The following is a 21,817-nucleotide window of genomic DNA, read 5'->3' as shown; positions in this document are numbered from 1 at the left end:
GCAGATTAATCATCACAAGCTATGCTACACATTTTATCTGTATCTAGTTCTCTACAATATGTGAAACAACTCCAACTCATACAGAAAAGCATTTTCAAACAATCTGACTATTACATCAGGGCTGAGATGTTTTAAGTCAAGGCAGCCTTCACAGTTTCAGTCCCCAGGACACAGACACTACACATAGGTTCCTTGTTGTTCTGCTTAGCATCAGTCCCCAGATACGATTGGATTACCGCAGCAGACTGGAGACATAATGGAGAATCAATAGCGGACCAGGGATGCAGAGTGCTGAGGGACTAGACTGCTGGGCTTTGATGACCTCCACAATTCCCGACTTTGAGATAGTAGATAAGCACAGAAATCTGGATTTGGAATGATACAATCCAGAAGATGCACAGTGAGCCATCTTAGCTTGCTCCACATATCTGCTCTGATCTCTGACTAAAGCTTAATGAAACTCGGCCCAAGGACAATTTAACTCTGAAAGCAACTTTTCACAAAGTAGTAATCATTATCCCAGGACCAGGTAAAATATGCGGCAGTAAAGTGTGTACTAACAAATAAAATAACAACTTTAGGTAGGGTATGTACGTGTCTGTCATTATATCATAAATATATAAATATAAATAAATAATGGTCGTACAACTTAAAACTTTTTTAGATTTCTTTTAAATTAGAGGCTTGTTAAAGCTGTTATTAGACAGCAAACAGTATAGAGAGACAGGAGACCAGGGCAGAGAGAGAATGAGGGGTGTAACATAAAGTACCAGGTCTGCTACCCATGAGTCAAACTGTGGATGTTGTAGTGACACGGTAAAAACTTCAGCTACTCGACTACCAGTCGGACAACAATAAACTAATACTCTGCAGTTTTCCACACCTCAAAAACAAGCGCATCTGTCTTTACTTTAGCTGTTGTGGTCACTGTATGTCAAGAATTAAAAACACTACAAATGACTGAACGATGGTCAGTGGGGGGCTGACGGAGGGAGAAGAGAATGACCATGTTTTTGTTCAGTCAAGCAGAAGTATCTGCTGGTCATTCTCAAAGACACAAGAGTGGATAACAATTCGGATGCTCTGCCCTTGTTCCATCCATTTCACACAGACCATCTCAACTGAAATAAAAATACACAGAACACAAACACATGTCAAATGCACACTGTGTCAACATGCACATAATGTATACTGCAAAAACAAATATACAGGTTTGGTTTTCCTGTAACACACCCACCCAACGTAGACAAACACCATCTTCTCAACCAGCTGAAGCTCTAAACAGCAGGCAGGTACTATTTTGAACTGCTTTTAGTGAGTTCAATTCCATTTTCCAGTCAATTCTTTTCCATGTTGCATTCCATTTCCAAATACTCTCCTGAGGTGTGTTTTTCATCATCTCTCTTTAGGGACATGTTGTGTTGCAGCTCAGGGTGGTGTCTGTCTGCATAACAGCAAACACTATGGAGCAAAGCAGAAAATGTGTTTCATGTGTTCATGTTTGTGTGAGGCTGTATGTCTAAACAAGATTAAATTGTGTACCCACACCTGCAGCTAATGAGGATGGATGACTGATTGGTTGTAATAACTCCTTCATGTGAGCATCCTAAAGTATCTAGGCACCGACACGGCGTGTAGCTGAAACTCAGGGGACAATGTGGTCAGAAGTTTTAAAGTTATCCTGATAAAGTGAAAGTGAAAATTTTAATTCTGACATTATGAAGTGAACACCCAGGTTCATCGTCTGTGCACTGTGAATGTTTTTACAGAGTTTTCAGACCAGCACGGTAAAAATACAGTGATTTATGTTTTAACAATGTGATGCGGCAAGGCGTGGCATGAGAGCTCTCCGCACTGAATACAGCTATTATGTACAACAGAGAGTAGCGCAGAGTGTACAGTGTGTGTGCAACTTCCACCTAGTAAATCTGACGATTTGGTTTAGTGGGCTCCAAGGTATTTATGAGAAAGATCGGTCAAATTCTCCAAGCGTGGACTTTAACTTGCCATTCTGCATGTGAAGATGGGATTTGACCTTTTAGCAACAGCACATCAAAAAAATAATAATAAATAAATAAATAAAACAGGTGGGAGGTAAAGATGGACAACTCCTACAGAGTGCTTTGACCTTTCAGATGTGACATGAACAGAAAAAAAATAGCTAGATAAAGGGAGGGAAGGGAACAAGAGATAAAGGAAGACAGTAAGGTCAAGAAACTGTCGTAGTTTAAGTTAATAAATTTAATATTTACTTGGCTCCCTGATTTTCTCAATAATGATGTAACACCACATGGTTATTTTTCCCTGCACAGCAGATAAGAAGAGCATGTGGTGATAGTGGCAGTATGTAAAACAACATATCCGTAAACACAGTTAATACATTTTGTTTTGCACGATGACATGAATACAAGAAACCACTGGAGAGGACTCAGCCTGAGTATTTGTAATTCACAGACCGTCTTTCTATAGTTCCACTCTGCATGAGAGGAGGAGGAGGTCGCCCTCGGTGTTCAGACCGTCACGTGATTAAACTGAGGGAATGAAGTGGGGTAAGAGAAACATAGACACAAGTATACAGAGAGAAAACAGACAATGTTCTCTAAACACACAGAAGCAAGGAGAGGCTGCTCTAATGGAGCGATAAAGCACAACACTCTTTAAGACAAGGGCTTAATACAAAAGGCTGACTAGTCTAACATCACCTATAATGGAAACTTGATCTGTGGAACCACAGGAACAGGAGAGACTGGGCGATCACATCCCACTCCAGCCTAGCTTTATTTTATTCAGCCCTGCCCTGGAGTCCAATGGAGTCATACTCTTCACAAAAACTGTGATCATAACTGGCTGGCTATTATTCTCAGCAGTCATCAATCATGGGTGAAAGAGTTGGAGCGATTGCCCCGTCTTTACTGATCTAAAGGCCAAGCCTGGCAAAAAGAAAGACGAGATATAGAAAACTTTGGACTTTTTTTCTCTTTGTTTTCACCTATTTGTCATGACCAGACCCTCAATATCCTGCTGGCTAACAATTTAATTTTGTCATCTCTCCTTCCTACTCTCTCAATCTAGCTCCCTAGGGTCCCCCAAGTGGGCCTCTGCAATCCTCGTCATTACCAGGTCATGTAGGAAAGTGGGAAGGTGGGAGGGGGACACTGACAGCCCAGCAGGCCCAAAACAACAACAAGCAATGACAACAAACATCACAACCTCTGAATAATCTGAATTCCAGCAAGGCTGCCAGGCTAACCCTCAGCGAGCAGCTTCCAACCAACCAATCACTAGACAGAGAAGAAAAATTATGCCTCAGTCAACACTGCAGGCTTCAAATGGAAGATTGTTTGTTTTAATCCTCTTAAAAGCTGGTGCCGACGTACTGCAGAGGCCAAGAAGGGAAAAGTCCCATTTGGAGGTTGTTAAGATCAAAGTGATAATACTGGGAAAATTCGACATCCAGAATCAGATGCTACAAAGTAAATGAAAAGAACGGACATTGGCATATGTTGACTGTCTCTCCATTCCTAAAATATTTCTCTACAAACTCTTTACTCTTAAGGGGGCACAAAAAGTCCCTGCCATAGAGGCAGAGCCATTCTGGCTTTTGGTCAAGCTTCAAAATCTAGTTCCCATAATACAAATCACTAGGGTGTTTTCTTTATGTTCACATCATACAAATAGGTTAATGGTCCTGCTACTTCCTATCTTGGACTTAAGTCTTAATACAGAGTTATAGGACGCTTTACTTTTTTTAATATGCAGAGATTTTCCCATACTTACTCCAAAATCCTTTAAGAATCACAAAAGACAAACGATTTTTGCTCGCACTACTAATAGCTAAATGCTTGACCTTTATGCAAAAAAAATTGGTGGAATGCCATGTAACTATTAACCGCAATAATTTCACTTTCAGCATGAGCAAACCAGAAACCAGTCCTTGATCACTGCCATCAAAATATATTTAATGGGTGGGTTGCTGCAACTGTGTGCTAGTACAAAAAAAATTTGTTTTTATTTAAAGCTTTAGAGACAACACACAGTAAAAATTGTAATATTATTTTTCCACGTTTCTACAGCAAATGACAATTATGAAAATATTTTTATATAACCTACATTATTTAAAATAACCGCATAGTACTTTTATATTTGGATCACAACAAATCACATGACCACAGGATAAAGGAAGTGGCTGTGAGTTAAGGAGAAGATTCAACTTAGATACAGTTTAGGTGCTGTGCAGACATCTTATATCGTCTAGGGTGAACATTGATCCCAGTACGGGTAATAAATGCCTCAGTTAGTGCAGACTGAGCCCTGGTACTGTAGTATATGGTACATGCTGACATAAGTACACCCTGACCAATGAAAAAGCACAATAAAAGTGATAACAGAAACAGAGAGGTAAAGGTGAAACACAGCTACACAGAGGTGTCTAAACTAAACCTTGGCAGATCAATACAATATGGTTTTTAAAACACCCAGTGACCACAAAGCATCTCTCATTCACAGGTACACAGGTCATGGAAAAAAAAAAAAAGAAAAAAAACCATCAGATTGTGTTTAAACTATATTGAGAAGTCTTGGAGAACACCAAACATGCTAGGTAATGCTTCAGAAATGTTATGACCAATAAGTAACAAGAATATTGCAGTACATAAATACCAGAAAAAAAATATATTTACTTATACTTATTTTAAAAAATATGAAATTCAAAAATCAATGTCACATTTTCTGTTTACATATTGTTTTGACCTTGAGGGTTCTGATCGTGACATGAAGGACAGCATCAATCGCCGGCTTGGAAAGTAAAGCATGACAGGAAACAAGAAAAGCTTGATATGGTGCTGAATGTCCCAAGATAGCAACTTGTGGAAAAAACAAACACATTTCAGGTCATTGTGGCTGGAGCAAAGCACATTGGCACTTCAATGTAGAATATAACCATAGCTTATGAGAGAGAATCCCCAGAGAGAAGAACTGGAATGGGTGCAGTTTGCAGAGAGGTCACACTAAACACACAAAAAACATTACAAGGTGCTGGATTTCATTATCACATAACAGAGAGGCATTTCTTATCAGAACATCTTGAATGTGAACATGGGTCACACCCCTGTTCGTGGACACGGGGCACATTAGTCAATCAGACCATTATCATGCACGAAAGACGAGAGCGGAGGACTACTGCCCAGGCAGTGACTTACATAACTGTCTGAATGAGCCTAATTTGCCTGGTATTTTGGTCCTGTCACTACTGGGATCCCATGGTACCACATGATCACAGTATACTGAGTGATCTTTGACCCAAAATCACAAGACAAGACAAACAAATCCTACATCTGTTAATTATTGAGCTATGTCTTCCGAAAGCTCATACACACTATTGTTCGAAAGGTTGGCCCTCTGGTTTGAATCAGAGTTGTTGATAAATTCTTACAGATCCTTTCAGTATCACAACTTCATCACTAATTTATAATAGAATCGGATACACCACAGTAAAAGGCCCAAGAAGTGGAAAGAGCTGAGAGTCCCAAAATAAATATGATTTGTGTTGACAAGGTTTTGGCTCTACAGTGCTGCTGCATGTCTGCTGCTATTCAGATGGAAAATACAGTATTACATAACATGGGGATGCTGTACAATCTGACAAGTAGCATCAGTGCAAGGACAGCACACCATAGTTGCTCAGGTGTGAGAGAGAGTGGAGGATTTGCATGCGCCATTTCCCTTTCAAACATCCTTTGGGACAAGCTAACCAACTTAGGCTAAGCTTGGACCAATTCTACTTCCACTCACTCAAATAAGGAAAGAAACAGGAAGTTCACAAAATGAACCCCGGGCTCATATTAATGTGAAAATAAGTCCGATTTGTATGAATATTCATTTAATCCAACTGTAAGGATGTCACACTTTGATCCACATTCGTGACTGGGTAAAGAGTAATTATTTTTTAAGGAACAATGCCCAGACACATGACCTCAACAAAAAGAAAGAGTTCAGATTCACTGTAACTAGATGTTAAACACAGTGTAAATTAAACTTGCTCACACAGTGGTGTATCCAAATGTTCTTCCTCTGGATGAATGCAGATTAAGATTCATTTTCGACAGTGAAGGAAAATATAAAACTGCAGCTGCCTCTTTAATATTCCAGATCTTCACTATGACAAAGCTAAACTCATCCTCAGACACACAAACATTTTTGGTCTATTTCTCAGTCACGCCCTGTGAACCTTCTGGTGGTTGGATGGATGAGGGTGAAAGAAACATGACTGTGAACTGCCAGGAGGAGAAATTTAGCACTCGACTGTAAAGAGCAGTGATAATGTGATCCATGCTGAGGCCAGCACAGCTCAGACAGATAATAAAGAGAAAATGTGTCACCTGGCCTAAGCAGCACATATTGTGCCAAAGGAATTTAGCAGCTGTATGGCTGTGTACATGCTTGGCTTGAAAAGGTTAAACTGAGCTAGTCATGTCCTGGTGTTTACAGCATTTTCCAAACATCCAAGAACCACAGCATATGCATTATTCTACACTCATACTACTGAGTTTTAAACAAGTGGCCTTCCTCCTCAGTTCACTAATGTGTTACACAACCTTCAACATGCTTGCCTCATTTTCCGTCAGACTTCCAGTTTCTCGAGAAATTTCTCGCAAGACGTGCTGCAGACATAAACAAACAACTTGTTCATTAATTAGGAAACAACAGCAACAACAGCATTCACCAAAAAGTGAATGTTGATACCACAAACAATACACACTGGAGAGCAGTTTGGGCGCAAATAGACAAGGTTTAAAAACACCAACAAGAACATTTTCAAGGGTGAAATGCAAAAATGAACCTGCCAACCAGCCAGCACAGTAAATCTCACCACTTCACCTACATATGCGTGACCTAACTTTATGGTGAAAACGATCGTTTCATGAATGTATCATGTCAAATTCAGCGACCGAACTTAATCAATAATACAACACACAGCATATTCGGAGATGGAGGAATTTCAGCCTCTATGGTGAAGTCAGGTGCGGCATATTCAGAGACTGACACCTTTTTAAGAAAATGGACAGCTGGGGACTTGATTCGGTTGTAGCGCGCACCTGCCCAGTCTCACCTGTCGTGACAGCGCCTGAGAAGTGACATTGTAAAACACGTAGCGAAACACTAATAAAACATTTCCTTTCGCGTGATGCAGCAAACTCACAGTAATCTTAAAATCCACTCGTCTTCTTCAGAGTATAGTCGTAGAGAAATATTTTCCACAGTGGCTTGCTCCAGTCCTCGCACACTGTCCTCCCCTCAAGCAGATGTTCCCGAATCGAGGAATGAAGGAGGTAAATAACAATATGTGTTGAATTTATCCCCACTGCAGGCTGACTGTGCTTTACTGAGGGGTCACTCCTCCACTGAGAGCAACAAGAAGCCTGGTGCCTCTCTATGCTCCTGCCCTGCCTCTTTGCAAACACTGTGCCATTCAGTGCACCACTGGGTACTAAACCACTAAGTGAGACCCACACGCCCTCTGCAGGCCGGAACAACAAATGTAAACGAAGGGACCACTTTTCTTATTTCATCACCTAAACTTAGCGTTCCAGTAATAATGTTATTATCTCCTCCAATTGTGTAAGAAGTTAAGAAACCCTTTTCGTTTTCAATTTCTTCAATCTTACTTTCTGGTTGCATGATCAGAGAGCTTTGGGATCCTTTGATTCATTATACACTGCACAAATACAACCCCAATTCTAAAAAGATGTGTAAAACATAAATTAAAAACAGAATGCAATCAGAATGCAAATCTCCTCAACCCATATTTTATTCACAATAGAACATTATCAACATATCAAATGTTGAAACTGAGAAATTTCACCATTTCATGGAAAATATTAGCTAATTGGATGGCAGCAACACATTTCAAAAAAGTTGGAACAGGGTGATGTTGCTAGAGTTTTAGGATATGAATGTTGTCCCATTCTTGTCTGATGCAGGATTCAAGCTGCCCAACAGTTCTGGGACTTTGATATCACATTTTTCGTTTTATGATGCACCAAATGTTTTCTATTGGTGAAAGGTCTGGACGGCAGGCAGGCCACTTTCCAGCCTTCACAGCGTTCATCCATCTACGGTTCTGACCACTCTAACTTTACAACCTGACTACCTGCCATTCTGGTTCTGAGTGATAGCGCTCTCTCGATCCTCTCTGTTGACTACTAACGTTTGATGTTAAGGAGAATGAGTATTGCCGCTTACCCAAAAAGAAACCACAGATTACCACAGATTCTCGTTAGCATGATATTCTATGGAGGAACTTTTAACCATGTTATGTAAATTATGTATAGAATCTATCTCTTCTACTAAGACCATTCTCCATTCTTCCCCATAACCACCTGCCATTCCCCATTCACTTGAGTTTTATTCATTCTATACTTGAAATCCCACGAGTCATTGCTGAGTTATTCACCTATTTACTCTCTCATATACTGGAGAACACCACCACCTAGTGAGAGAGTCTACTACATCTCCATCCTGCTTAGCCAACTGTTACTACTAAAACCTATTGCTTACCATTTTAAATAAGGTTTGGCCCAGAAAACATGGCATTTCTGGATCGTGTTCACATATGAGTTCTGCTTTGCATGATACCGCTTTAACTTAACATTTGTGGATTTACAGATAGTGATTTTGTGAAGTTTTCTTCAGCCCATGCAGAGATGTCCAGTAGAGAATCAGGTCTGTTTTTAATGCAGTGCCGCCTGAGGGCCCAAAAATCACACTCATCCAGCTTTGACCTTTGACCTTGTCCCTTGCACACAGAGATTCCTTCTGATTCTCTGAATATTTTGATGATATTGTAGACTGTACATGGTGGGATCTTCAAAATCTAAGCAGTTTTATGTTTAACATGTTCTGAAATTGTTTTTAAATGTAGTTTGTCTCAGATTGGTGGCCACTCTGGCCATCTTTGTGTTTCTGAAATGCTCCTTTTTATACACAGACATGTTGGTGTTGCCAATTAGTTGTCAAATGCTCCTCCATGTGTTTTTTTATTTGCAACAATTACTTTTCCAGCCTTTTGATGCCCCTTTTCCAACTTTTTTGAGATGTGTTACTGCCATCAAATTCAAAATTGAGCAAATATTTTCCATTAAACGTTGAAATTTCTCAGTTTCAACATCTAATATGTTTATGTATTATAGTGAATAAAATATGGGTTGATGAGATTTGCAAATAACTCTATTCTGTTTTTAATTTACTTTTTGTAATTGGGGTTGTACATGTGGAGGTTTTTACAACAGTAAAATAAATGCAGCCTGTTTATATTTTCATTAAAAATATATTAATAATAAACAGAATTGGGTTGAAGAACTTTGCTCCTTTTTCACTCTGAGTTGCAGATAGTGTGTTCCTTGTCCAGTCTGCTATGATCATCTTGAGTATCTCTAATAGTGAAAAAGAAAACATCTCTGTGAGCATTTTTACATCTAAGTGTGTACATAGTATGAGCTATACAATATTTATGGGCACTAACCTCACACTGGTGTCTGTTGCTCCTCTCTTACAGGTTTGGATTAATTCCTAAAACAAGTCCATAATAAACATGAGGACATTTAATATTAATGTGAATAAAATAACCCTGTATACTTCAGTTACCTGGTTGGCTGCTGGTTTGTTCTATTTTGTCTCTTTTTATAGAAATATGTTAGCACAAGGACCAGTAATACCAGTACTAAGCCTGTGAAACAGATGGACATTTAAGATAATTGTATAAAAAGACACTAAATACAACACATCAGCATTTGAAAGATAAATATTTCTGTTATAAGCAAATTAAAATGAAAAGGGATGGCAGAGTAAAAGCTAGGCAGATTAGTAGCAAATGTCATGTTTTCTAAAGCTTAACTTTGAATGGAAGATGTGGTTAACAATATAAGTAAAATATATATATTTTTTGACAGTCACTTATCCAGAAAGGTCAAGGATTGCATAAGCAGATAAAGTAATAATTGTGTTATAGCCTAGCAGCACCTGCAATGACATGACATGAATGATAGTATCTTGTGTGATTTGTCTGGAGATCTTGCACACTCTTCGTGGTGAGAGGTGATGAGGGGGTAGCTACAGGGAAGAGAAAGAAACTCCAGTCGTGATAAGTTAAAAAGAGCAAGCATTGTGATGTCAAATGTGTATTTTTAGCTTACCACTGGTAAAATCACAAACGCTGGTTTGATCTATTTGAGAAAACACAAAGTGTTATTGGCATCAGTCACTAAGCATCAGGTTGTTATCAAGTTTTTTAATATACAAATTTTTATGTTCAGTCAGTCAACTAATATTACATACTGAGCAGATCTGAGTAGTAAGATTTTTCATATTTTTTCAAGAATTCACTAATTTAAAATCAATGTAAAGTGACAATTAAAATGTGCACAATTTTAGCATTGACCATATAGTTTCCTTTAACAGGAAATTATTAACATATAGCAGCCTCAGCTGGGACATGTCCTGACATAAAGAATGTGAAGCAGCAACAGCAGTTTCACCAGAGTACAGAATATTTAGAAGTAGAATATTTAGTTTTGTCAAAAATTGTCTGATATGAGGTGTACACAAATAAAAACACAAAATCTGTGCAATCTGTCATTTTGCGGGGCATTAAAAGGATAAAAAGTTTAGAATAATTAAGTTTTAAGAAATTACAAGAAAATTATAATGTAAGGGGTTTCATAAAGAAAAAGTAAATACCTGTACATTTTTCAGTCTTGATATAACTGCCCCCTTCAAAATCGCAGCTACCAGGTGTATCAATAGAAACGAATGCCCGACCTCCGTGCTGGCAGACAGAATTTGGTGGTGGAAGGTCTGTGCAATCTGTGATCGGAGTGATGAGTAGCTCGTCGTTGCAGAATACTTGAGTCACGTTGGCGACACATCCTGGATTACTACAGAAAAACACCTGCAAAGATGTGTTTCCACCTGTACCATCGCACAATATTTTAATAATATATCTCAAAGATTTTTCTTTATTTTGAGTACAGAACAGGAGATACGGCTGACCTGGTGCGACAGGAAAGCACAGGGCAAATTGAGGAGCAAATGACAGCAGAAAGCTGTAGGCCAGGTCTGCCAAAAGAAACAAACAAACAAAAAATACATTCAAGAGTCTCTTATGGTTATAATATAGCAATGGTGAAATGTCAGAAACCTACTGTTCATTTTGGAGTTCAGCTTCCTGGAAGAGCAAACACAAATAAAGGCCAGTGTTTCCTCTCAATGTTGCTTATACTTCCTGTTGGAGATAGTTTCCCATCAATATCTTATTGTTACAGAAACCATAAATATTCTCTAGACTGACACCTGGCAGTCTTGTACTTTATTGAGTTATATCTTAGTTCACCACTCCCTCCTCCTTGTTTTGCCTGAACATGTTCTTCCTTTCCCATCAACTTTGCCTAACCTCTTCTCCACAGTTTGGGTCTTTGTATTTATCCATTACTCCTTTGGCTTTGCAACAGTTTCCTTTCTACTTCCCCCTTCTATAGAACCTGAGACTTGTCGGTCCTTCCTGCCCCACAGTATGACCACAGCATTGACTCTCTTACATTCTGCAGTTGATTAAACAGTATGTTACATCTGCTCATTCTGTTTGTACCGATTTTTGTTTTTGAGGGAGGGACCTGAATAGTGAACCTTATGTAGCCTATTTTTAGCTTGATTATTGCGATCGGTACAATGTTATAAAATCAAAAACGAACTTTGTGCTTGACTTATTGCCTTTCTTTACATTACTGTCATTGAATTCCCATGAACTTCTAATATTATTGGTAGTCTAACTCTACAATGCATTTTTACTTCTCTGAGTGCGAAAAAAGCAAATAATCTAAACGCAGCAAACTTGAAAATGCAATCACGCTGAGTTACGGCTCGTTATCGCCACAGTCTCTTGTTGTCAACCTGACAGCTGGGGCTGCATCCCTTACGCTCATGTTAATTCAGTAGGTAGACGATAAGTCTTTGATGCTCTGTGACTAATATCTTTGATATTTTGTCTATGATCTTTATTTACCTGCACAGATCGAAGAAGACAAACCGCGGCGCACCGATGATGATGGCACGATCAACAACAGTCTTCAAAGTTGTTCTTTTCTACAGCTCGTGAGTAGAAAGGAAGTGTGATTATCTGCACAGTCTGGCTTTCCCGGCGTTAAGAGGGGGGGCGTGATTTCAAGAAGATAGCGGCCGGCAACTGTATGTTATCGCTATTTAGATAAACTCCCGTCTCCCATTAAAAACATGCAAAAACCCTGTAAGGTAAAACCCTGAGAAATAAGAGCCGGTTCCACTCAAGAAGCCATAAGTCCCATCTGTACGGTTCTGATGACCGATAAGACATTAACAGACAGCTCAACTGTTAATGCTGAGTTCAACGTATTTAAACAATACTAAACTTGATACCGTTTATACCATGTAAATGCCACATAAATCAGGCGTCTCCACAAATCTAAAATGTTCATGTACAATGTATGTTTTTTATGAGAACCACTTCAACAACCTGATTTCTGACAATTTACTTTGAAAAATCATCAACATTAAGTTCTTCTATTCACTGATTGACCCATTAATTAGTAGCAATATAAATGTGATTAATAATCCGCATAAGTAGCATAAAAGAATGCCTAAATGTAGTTAGTCTTGCTAAGGTGACAGACTAAACACTAGAACCATTCAGCTTTGGACTTTTCAGCATGAAAGTTTCATCTGTCATTTTTGTGCTTGTGAGTGTTTTCATATGCTGTGTGCAGTCCAACTGACACTCAGACATTTGGGTGTTTATTACTGGTATTTAATGGTATATTTTGACATTTTATTCTTGTTAAATGCAAAACTGCAGAATTCAGTCTAAACTAACATGTGAAGTGATCAGTCTTCATACAATCATCACAGTCCCAGCACAAATAGCAATAATACATTATTCTTCCAAAAGAGTTTTTGAGTAGCAAATCCTCTATGCACACCTATTCTACTTCCCAATTCCCCAAAGGCCTCTGTAAAAAACAAACAAACAAAAAAACAATAATAAAATAAAAGACATTGTTTAAAGTTAATAGGTTTCTGATAATTTGATATGGAGAACATGTTCAGAAAAAAGTCTCTCTTTAACAGAAGATATGAAGAAGAATGTCTCTTGCTCCTATTTTGCTTGTTCCGAGCATTTTAAGAAGGGCTGGTGAAGGGTTTGATGAGACCGAGATCCATAGCTTTGACCAGGCATGCGCGTGCGGCATCAATGGCCTCCTGTTTGCTAGGATTGTCCTCCATCTTGGCAACCACAGAGAGGATTTCCAGCAACTCGCTCTCAATCAGCTTTTTGGCCAGCTCTTCGTTGTCTGCGTTGAGCATGTTGAAGACAACCACAATGCCACGGTGCTGGATCTTTGGGTTAGTATGGAGACACAACCTCTGCAGAATCTCAAGCCACTGGGCAGTCTGTAGGCACAGATGAGTCAGAATTAGTTTGAGTTAATTAAAAATAATATGTTATAAATGGAAAGTTAAGCATTAAATTATGGTATTATTTACAGATAATGACTTTGTAATTACTATAGATTAACATTCTACATTTTGCGGTGTGAAATGTTTTCAGTTGCAACGGTGGTAATGCAGCACTAAATGATAATCAAAACGAAACAAGGATTAGTGCTTTTACCACTGACATTAAGTCTAAAGTCACATTTAATCTGAAAGTTTCACTAAGGTTTAAAGTTCAAATTATGGGAAAGGTATAAGTGAGCTGCAGCCTTATCAGGTGTTAAAAAGGCTAGTGTTGTACACATGTTATACACATGTTGCTGCAGACATGCCCTTAAAAGAGACTCTAAGGTGACAGCGTAAGGTTTTTCACACTAACAATTCCAGTGAACACTGCTGCACATACCACATGTGTCATCTTGGTGCAGAGCTTCTTCTGGGCAGCAGTGATCATGGCCAGACCTCCAGCTGCAGCTATCTGAAGTTTCTCGTCATCCTCGCCACTTAGTAGCACCAGCAGTTTCAGCTTGTCATTGCCATCTTCCAGGTAACGATCATGGACCTAAAACCCATAGAGTAGAAATGTTTTATTAGGTTGTGATCGCGCCGTTTGTGAATGTGTCGTCTATTACTTTGTGAGGCTTTTAGCTTCTTGTCTGTTCTCACCTCTTTACACGTCACAAGGTTGCACATGCATTCAGTGGCAGCCCGTCTGATCTGGTCATTCTCCTCAAACATGTAGTTCTCAATCTCTGGCAAAGCTTTCTCTTTTATAATCTTAGATCTATAAACCGAATACAAGTAAACATTAAAAAACACATAAAAGCAAAACCTACATGCTACAGTGAAATCACTTGTGCAGAAGCTACGAGACATCACAGGGACTCCATTATCTTGTGAAAACATCACCTTAGTTTTTCACTGAAACCAGCTAAGTTGGTGAGGCCCCTCAGAGCTTCATAGTTCTGTAGTCCATCTCTATCTGTTTGAAGGAGACTAACTAAAGGACGCACAACCTCATACACCTGCCAAAGAAAAGACATGGATTGAATTTTCCTCAAATTTCCTACTATGAGTTAAACACCAAATCAGCAGAGATGTACACTCAGTTCTGCTTCATAGGAGCAGCAATCAATGTTGATGATTGTAAGACTGTTAATCACAGACCCAACCAATAAGACAATAAAAAGCATAGATTAATTTGTCAATATTGTCAACTTCCACCACATTGAGGGAGAGAAACAGAATAAAATAAAGACAAAAGGAAAGCAATGTAAAGATTAAAAGAAGAAGTGAGAAATGTGAAGTGACAGTAAGAGTAGGGTGAATGTGTTGTCTCAGTAAATTTCCACTTCTATATTCAAAGGATCTCTCATGCAAATAAAGAAAGTGGTTACTTTTGCATGGCTTACCCTTTCACCAGGAAAGGCAATTTCTGGGTTGGAAACAGCTGCAATCTTGGCAAGGGCATGACTGGCTTTTACCTTACCACCATCTGTCCCTTCCAAGGCAAGTGGTATCAAAGCCTGAGGGCAAGGACAGAAGAGATGGTTTGTTAACTGTGATATTATTTCAATTAAAGTAGCAAAGTTACTGTGATTTGTAATAACAAGTCCATCCAGTGAAGAGCAGTAATCAAATTGTCCGGTCTGTGACCTTTTGAGATGTGGAACATGTATGAAGACCTTTCTCTTATTGAGATTACATAGGTTCACTTGTACATTGATGCAATCACTCACCTTTCCCCCACCTTGGGCTACAATAGTACCACAATGTTTGGGATTCTCAGACAATGCCAAGAAAACCCTAAAAAAGTAAAATAAAATAGGTTTAGCAATTACATATTTCTTACCAGTATTTACAAGTAAGACATATAAATTACAATTGAGGTGAATGTATATGTGCACTGTCTCTGTCGGGGGGAGTCACATTAAGTAATTTATTTTCCCTAGCTAAGCCAAGTAAGAATTATAATAGGTTTTTCAGCATGATGTAACATGTGGTGAGTCAGATATTTGGGGGAATATCTATTGACACAGATGAATGCTACATCATTTTGTTTTTTAATGAGATGCTTCCTCTTCCACCTTGCTAACATTTCCTTGGTCTGGTCGGTCAGAATGGAGTTGTCTGCTTTAACCATGACAGCAAGAGCTGATGTGACTCCGGCCTTCAGCAGCCTATTCACTCTCTTCTCAACAAAGTCCTTCTTATCCTGAGAAAAAGAAAGTGCACAAGTGTTTGTGGAAGCAGACATAAGCGTAACATTTCCAGTATCAAAGCCTATTTCTACAGTATGTTCTACTGTCCTTGTTAAAACAAAACTTGGTTCACTTTCTTGCTTTGTACCTTGGGGTGTTGCTCAGGCACATGTTGCTTTGAGAACTTGGCAAGTTGAACCAGCTCAGGGATGATTTCCTTCTTGTCATAGCTGTTAGTGCAGTTAACCAGAGTGCAAGCCACTGCATATAGGATTGTCTTATCCTTAGACTGAAAAGACATGGGAAGAGGATAGTTTAATTCTAATGTCTAATCAGATATAAAGTACATGTCTGTCATAAATGTACATACCTTGGCCAGATCAAACATAGCTTTTAGTGCGAGTTCATCTTCAACAAAGTCATCTTTTACATCAGCATCATTGGTCAGGTAAGCAAGACCCTCAATAGCCCACTTCCTTGTTTTGGTATCAATCTGGGGATTACAGAGCCACCTAGAATAGAAAAAAAAAACAATAGTGCATTTGGTGATGATGTTAAATATTACTGTACAGTGACATTTTGTTACCTATTGTAAGGAAAAACAATATATGTGTCAAATAAAATGACATACTAACTAATTATGTGTTAAGTATATACTGTATTTCAGAAATACTGTTGCTAGTTGTCACTCATACTTTCCATACATACACTCCCATTGAGTAGAAAGTCATTTTAACCATCTGTGTGGTAGTACTCACTTTCTGCACTGCTTGGCCAGCTTCTCTGTGGAGCCCTCAGCAAACTGCCTTAAACTGTAATCATCACCTCCAGCTGAACCCAGTTTACAGAGACCCTGGAAAGGACATAGATGTGATGATGCATACACATGCACACAGACAAAGCCTTGGAGCTGTATATTGTAATTTAACATTTGTATTAGTGTGAACAAAAAAAAAGTTTGTAGTGTAGTTGAGTGATGCTGCTCACTATACCTTTCTGTTCTGTCTTGTATCGGTTATACTTTTAACTGTTGTACTGTTATTCTTTAATGTGTTTGGACTGTCTCAACAAATTTTAATAATTTAATTTTTCTGTTTGAAAAATAAAGCTCTACCATTTTCTATTCTTTTTTTTCCAGACAAACTCACCACCAGTGCACGAATTTTAATCCTCTCATTCTTAGTCTTCTTGTAGATGTCCTTGAGCAGAGACACACCGTTGGTGATGATGAAGGTGGCTCGGCTCATCTTTGTGGAGGCATGGATCAATGCCTCAACAGCAACCATCTGGTCCACCTCACGCTCAGAGCCACACAGTGCCACCATCATCTCCATGATGCCTTGCCGTCCAACCATGGCGTTTCCGACATCGAAAGGACCTTGAAGCAGTCCTGAAATTACATTGATAGCATGAAGGGTCTTGTCCATGTTGTTGGGGTCAATTTTGGATCTGTGGAGAACGAAGTGAAGACAAGGGGGGAGGGGACATAAAAGTAAAAGAAGAAGGTGAGAGGAAAAGAGGTGACATTTTAGGTTTGGTCTTCGTTTTGACAGTTTTGGCTACAGCATGGCAGAATGGAGGATCTATAATTTATGGACATACTTGATGTATTCATCACAAATGTCCCTAAAGTTGTTTCTTTCAGGATCACATGTGAGATCATCATACAGCTTATTAAGGAGTACACTGGCAATCAGCTGGGTGTTCTCTGTCAAGGGAAGCTGGTCTGGCAGTTCAGGAACTTGGCCACATACCTTCAGGATTTTCTTCAGACCTAGAGAACAAACACATATATGTGTATATAGATATTTGGTTAATAGGCCATGTAATGGAGTCTGTGATTCAGCAGAGGGCTGTAGATCACAACCACATAAGTTATTGTATGGAATCTGCCTGTTCTACCGTGATCAATAGTGAAGAGAGTCCTGCTGTTGTCTCTCTCTTTCTTGTCCTTGCGAGGTACATTTTTGGTCAGGAGGTTCAGTGCCTGGTCTCTGCCATGGCCAGACACCTTTTTACTAGCAATCATCTCCAGCAGAGAGAGGAGAATGGTTTTCAAATCTTTAGCTGCATCTGCAGAAGGACAAAATTATAACTGTGGTTTGTATGACTCACTGATGATTGTATAATGCTTGCAGTAGTGTCATCAGAAAAAAACCACAATGGGCATAGATAGCTCTGTCAATCTGTCTGTGATTCTACTAGTTTTAGTCTAAGATTAAAAGATAAGTACTGAAAAAGAGTAATGTTTTTTAAATAAATCAACTTTTTAAAATTACAAATACAAATGAATATTCTGTCTCACCCAAAACCAAGGCCTCTTCTTTCCCATATTCCCTTGAATCCCCACCAGTGAGGGAATCATTGATACACTGGAAGAGGTTGCAGGCTGCCAGTGCAATCTCCTCATTGTCAATGGCCATGATGCTACACATCTTATCAACACCCACCATGTGAACAATGGCCATAGCCTGTTTAGGAGAATTAAATGAAATATACATTTTGTGTGGAAAATACCATATAAATAATATTATTCATATTTAACATCATACAGGCAAGAGTTGTATATGTTGAAACTACCGTTTGTGGACTCTCACCCGAGCTTTGTGTCCTGTGCACATTCCTGAAAAAGTACGAACTGCAGCCAAGATCATCTCTGGTTTCCCAGTTTCTATCATGTTGAGCAGCAGAGGCACTCCATTATTCTGGAAAATTCTCTCGGCCCCGGCATCTTCTCTCGACAGCACAATCAGGTTGTTGGCAGCCTAAATAAAAATAAACTACAGCTGTATAAAATGACAAAAGAAAGAAGACTAATGTTGGTTCTTATTACAGGAAAAAACCCACTTTTTCCTTCTTGTCCTTCTCAGATTCTTCATTGAGGAGAATGTCAAACATGGTCTGTACCCTTGAATCTGTGGAGAATGTTGTTTTGAGCTGGGAAGAAAAACAATTATCCAGAAATTAAACTTTCATAATTTCCTGTCAAAGCAACACTGGACAATATCCCACTAACATGCATGAAATTTGGTTTTGGTTTAACATAACTACATTTTTCTTTTCCTTTTGTATTTTAGCAAACATATCATTGCTAAATAAATCTAGTATTGCTGATTTATTGCTATAGATTAGTAAATGCTGAATTTATGTAAGGTGATCTATGTATTCTACTATCCAAACAAGTGTATGTGTGTGTGTGTGTGTGTGTGTGTGTGTGTGTGTGTGTGTGTGTGTGTGTGTGTGTGTGTGTGTGTGTGTGTGTGTGTGTGTGTGTGTGTATTGTTCCATTAAACACTGACCTTGGCTTGGATTTCTGCCCCCAGCCTGCGGAGGGTCTCCAAGAAAGTCTTGTTCTTTGGCTCAAGAGTGGCGCATCTCTGCACATCCTTGAAAGCCATGTCAAGTTTTCCCAACTTCTCCAAAGCTTGGCATCGTCGGTACAAGGCTTTAATGTCTGCAGCATCAATATCAATTGCTAAAACAGGGTAAGAGCATATTAAGAGCAGGCTTTGGTTTAAGTTTTACAATTAGTGCTGGTTAGTGTTAATTTCTGTATTTATGACTCTACCTTTAGATGCATCAGATGCTGCACTGGCATAATTTTCCTGAAACAAAAAAGGAAAAATTTAAGTAAAAATCTATTTGCCAAAATAATAAAGAAATATTCTTTGTCTTATGCCTGTATGTTCTGCTTTAAAAACTGCTTACCTTTTTTAGGTAGCATGCAGATCTGTTTCTGTAAATGACAGCGAGCACTTTTTTGTCCTTGCATTCTTTGATGGCTTTTGTGTAGCACTCGATGGCTTTTTCAGTATCGCCAGCCTGGAAGTGTTTGTTTCCTTCCTCTTTCAATTGGATTGGGTCGCCCATCTTTAAGGAATTTATGCAAAATCTATGCTTACTTTCTTTATGTGTAAAACATGACATCGACTTAACAGCTAAAGCAAACTTAATAATTTCTATATCATCCATTAATCAAATGAAAATAATATTTTAACTTAAAAAACCCACAGTTTTCATACCCGTCACAGATTTCAATTATTTAAAGTTAATGTTGTGACTGACTGACATAGTTCAAAGAAGGTAAAGGTTAAAAACAAATCTACTGAACAGTTTTACATTTTTAAAACATAAAGAGCATAACCCTCGAACCAGAGAAACAGTTGAAAACCTATACAGATGTAATGTAGAAAATGTAATTTCATATAGAGAAGAATATTTACAATCACCTTTAACATGTTTTTAACAAGTATTTGAAACTACTGTAGGGTTATAAATGTTTTCACTCTCACCATTCTTGATCAGTGTCCTGATGACCTGGGTATCCTGTAGCAAATGGCCATGCACATGCTATCTCTAACTTTAAATGGCCTCTCCTCAGGCCTTATTTGGACATTGTGTCGTACCCTGGTCAGAGCCTTGCAACAAATGTCACTTTTCCGATTGACAGACTTGTACGTCTCCCCTGATAGGCAAAGTCTATCTCTCTCCAGGCATATGCTCTACACACTGTGACTCTAAAGAGAAGGGAAGCTGTACTGTACCTTTAGGATTATGTTGTGGGCCTTGCTTGGTACTCTTCTATATTCCTTTCTGTTTTTTGTTCCTCCGCAGATGGTCTGGACGTTGACTCCTCAGTGTCTGTTGCAAATTGTTTTGCCTTGTGTAACCTTCCCCCACCAACACCTCAATTTATATTTATAGTGAGTCTCAGTGAGGTAGGCTAGAACTACGATGGGTTATACAGGATACATGCCGGTTCACGTCATGCACACAAAAGCCCATTAAACCACTTTGTACTAAAAGTAAGTATAAGCAGTGATCATTTGCAAACCAGCAAATATGTGTTTGGTGTTTTTGTGTTATCCAAGGTGTTTTTAAAAAGAAAAAGTTAAGTTCTATTCAACAAATCATATTAGAGTGACCCCCTCAAAGATGGTCTGCTCCTGATAAGGTCTATTTAGGGCACAGACAGCTGGGAAGTCACCAGCAAATGCCTGATACCAAAGTGTGTAAGAGGAGGGGGTAAAGGGGTGTGTGTTTATGGAGACATGGGTGGGGGGGGACACTGACAGCTGTAGGACTACAGACGAACCTGGTAGCTTCTGGAAGGAGAATAATCCCCATAAACTGGGTTAAAGCATTTACAGTAAAGCACTATATCAAAAAAAGCCTATATTTGGTTAATCTTAGCTTAAGATATCTGAAAATTCTCATGAATTTTTACAGTTGTATTGCTATAGTTTGCTGATTTGGTGCAGATATTTAATCAAATCCGCCAATACAAGCTCAACAAAAGTTGTCTACCATGTTTTCCCTGTAATGCTCAACTACCCTCTTATGTGCATGAATATGAACCATTAAGCAAATATAGTAGTTGACAAACAATTACTGAAGTTTACTTCAGTACTCAGGATTTGTATTTGTATTTGTATGTATGAATTTATATGTCTGACGAATTTATTGTATGTTTTTATCTGGATGAGGGAAGAAAGTGAAATTATCTTAACACAGGGTTTATGGGAATCCATTATTTGGATTTGGATAAGGAAGAGCATTCAGCTTCTGTTATAAAGTGATACTAATTAGCAACACTAGTATCTCTTCTATAGCAGTGACATAACTAGCATGTTTACAGTTCATAGTGCTTATTGAACCACATCTCAGAAATCCAGCCCTAAACAATTTCAAAAATGTCCACAGCATACTATGAAATGTAAACAATTTAAACTGACAAGTCTTTCTTAAGGTTGAAAGTGCATTTGAAATGTCTTGACCATATTCAATATGTGTTTTTGGCTCCACGAATTTTATCTGAGTACCAGGCTTAAAAGATGACATAATTTGTGATTAATTTGTTTTCTAGAGAGCCTTATGAGGCCAGGGACAAGAGGTGCAGTTGACAGGCAATGAAAATTGTGAAATACTTAGTATAGTTTCTTCTTTGCTCTCGGTGTCCTCCATAAAATTTTTGTTTTGCCAAATGCATTTTGGTGATTTACTTTAATGGGATAATGTTAACTGTAACTTACAGTGGATGTGTAGGTCATTGGCATAGGCTATAATACAGGTCTATAGACAGCAGACTATAGACTGTA

General features: G+C 38.6%; 2 protein-coding genes across 5 annotated transcripts in view; both read right to left on the bottom strand.

The window, feature by feature from the left end:
* Positions 1-7,473, bottom strand: part of pip5k1bb (phosphatidylinositol-4-phosphate 5-kinase, type I, beta b) — a 28,626-nt gene extending 21,153 nt beyond the window's left edge. Inside the window, exon 1 of one of the 3 annotated variants that reach the window (XM_067522303.1) lies at positions 7,199-7,473. The gene's annotated coding sequence lies outside the window, so the exon portion shown is untranslated. The remainder of the gene's footprint in view (positions 1-7,198) is intronic. The other 2 variants (XM_067522301.1, XM_067522300.1) reach the window with 2 other exon arrangements.
* Positions 7,474-12,816: 5,343 nt separating this feature from the next.
* unc45b (unc-45 myosin chaperone B) lies at positions 12,817-20,390 on the bottom strand. 2 transcript variants are annotated; one of them, XM_067522294.1, is made up of 20 exons: positions 20,264-20,390; positions 19,428-19,589; positions 19,288-19,324; positions 19,019-19,194; positions 18,567-18,656; positions 18,317-18,484; positions 18,025-18,190; positions 17,622-17,792; positions 17,322-17,493; positions 16,868-17,168; positions 16,478-16,572; positions 16,090-16,231; positions 15,868-16,008; positions 15,606-15,733; positions 15,258-15,324; positions 14,931-15,044; positions 14,428-14,543; positions 14,185-14,302; positions 13,925-14,080; positions 12,817-13,476 (listed from the first exon to the last, which is right to left on the bottom strand). In XM_067522294.1, the coding sequence occupies exons 2-20, from the start codon at positions 19,587-19,589 to the stop codon at positions 13,204-13,206; spliced, it is 2,793 nt and encodes a 930-aa protein (XP_067378395.1). In that variant the 5' UTR covers positions 20,264-20,390; the 3' UTR covers positions 12,817-13,203. The 2 variants fall into 2 exon arrangements, with proteins under 2 accessions (XP_067378395.1, XP_067378394.1); XM_067522293.1 differs by lacking the exon at positions 20,264-20,390 and adding an exon at positions 20,012-20,134.
* Positions 20,391-21,817: the final 1,427 nt, after the last annotated feature.

Source organism: Channa argus, chromosome 11 (genome assembly GCF_033026475.1).
Source record: "Channa argus isolate prfri chromosome 11, Channa argus male v1.0, whole genome shotgun sequence".
Classification (NCBI taxonomy): domain Eukaryota; kingdom Metazoa; phylum Chordata; class Actinopteri; order Anabantiformes; family Channidae; genus Channa; species Channa argus.
The sequence above is the reverse complement of the archived record's forward strand: the minus strand, read 5'-3'. Positions and strand labels throughout refer to the sequence as shown.

Bases quoted from the DNA above. Each gene is read 5' to 3' on its own strand.
- unc45b (XM_067522293.1), bottom strand. The intron at 18,485-18,566 runs GTGGGTTTTTTC...ATTTTTATTTAG, and splicing joins AGAAGGACAAGAAGGAAAAA to GCTGCCAACAACCTGATTGT. The intron at 16,232-16,477 runs GTGAGTACTACC...TTTCTATTCTAG, and splicing joins CTGGCCAAGCAGTGCAGAAA to GTGGCTCTGTAATCCCCAGA.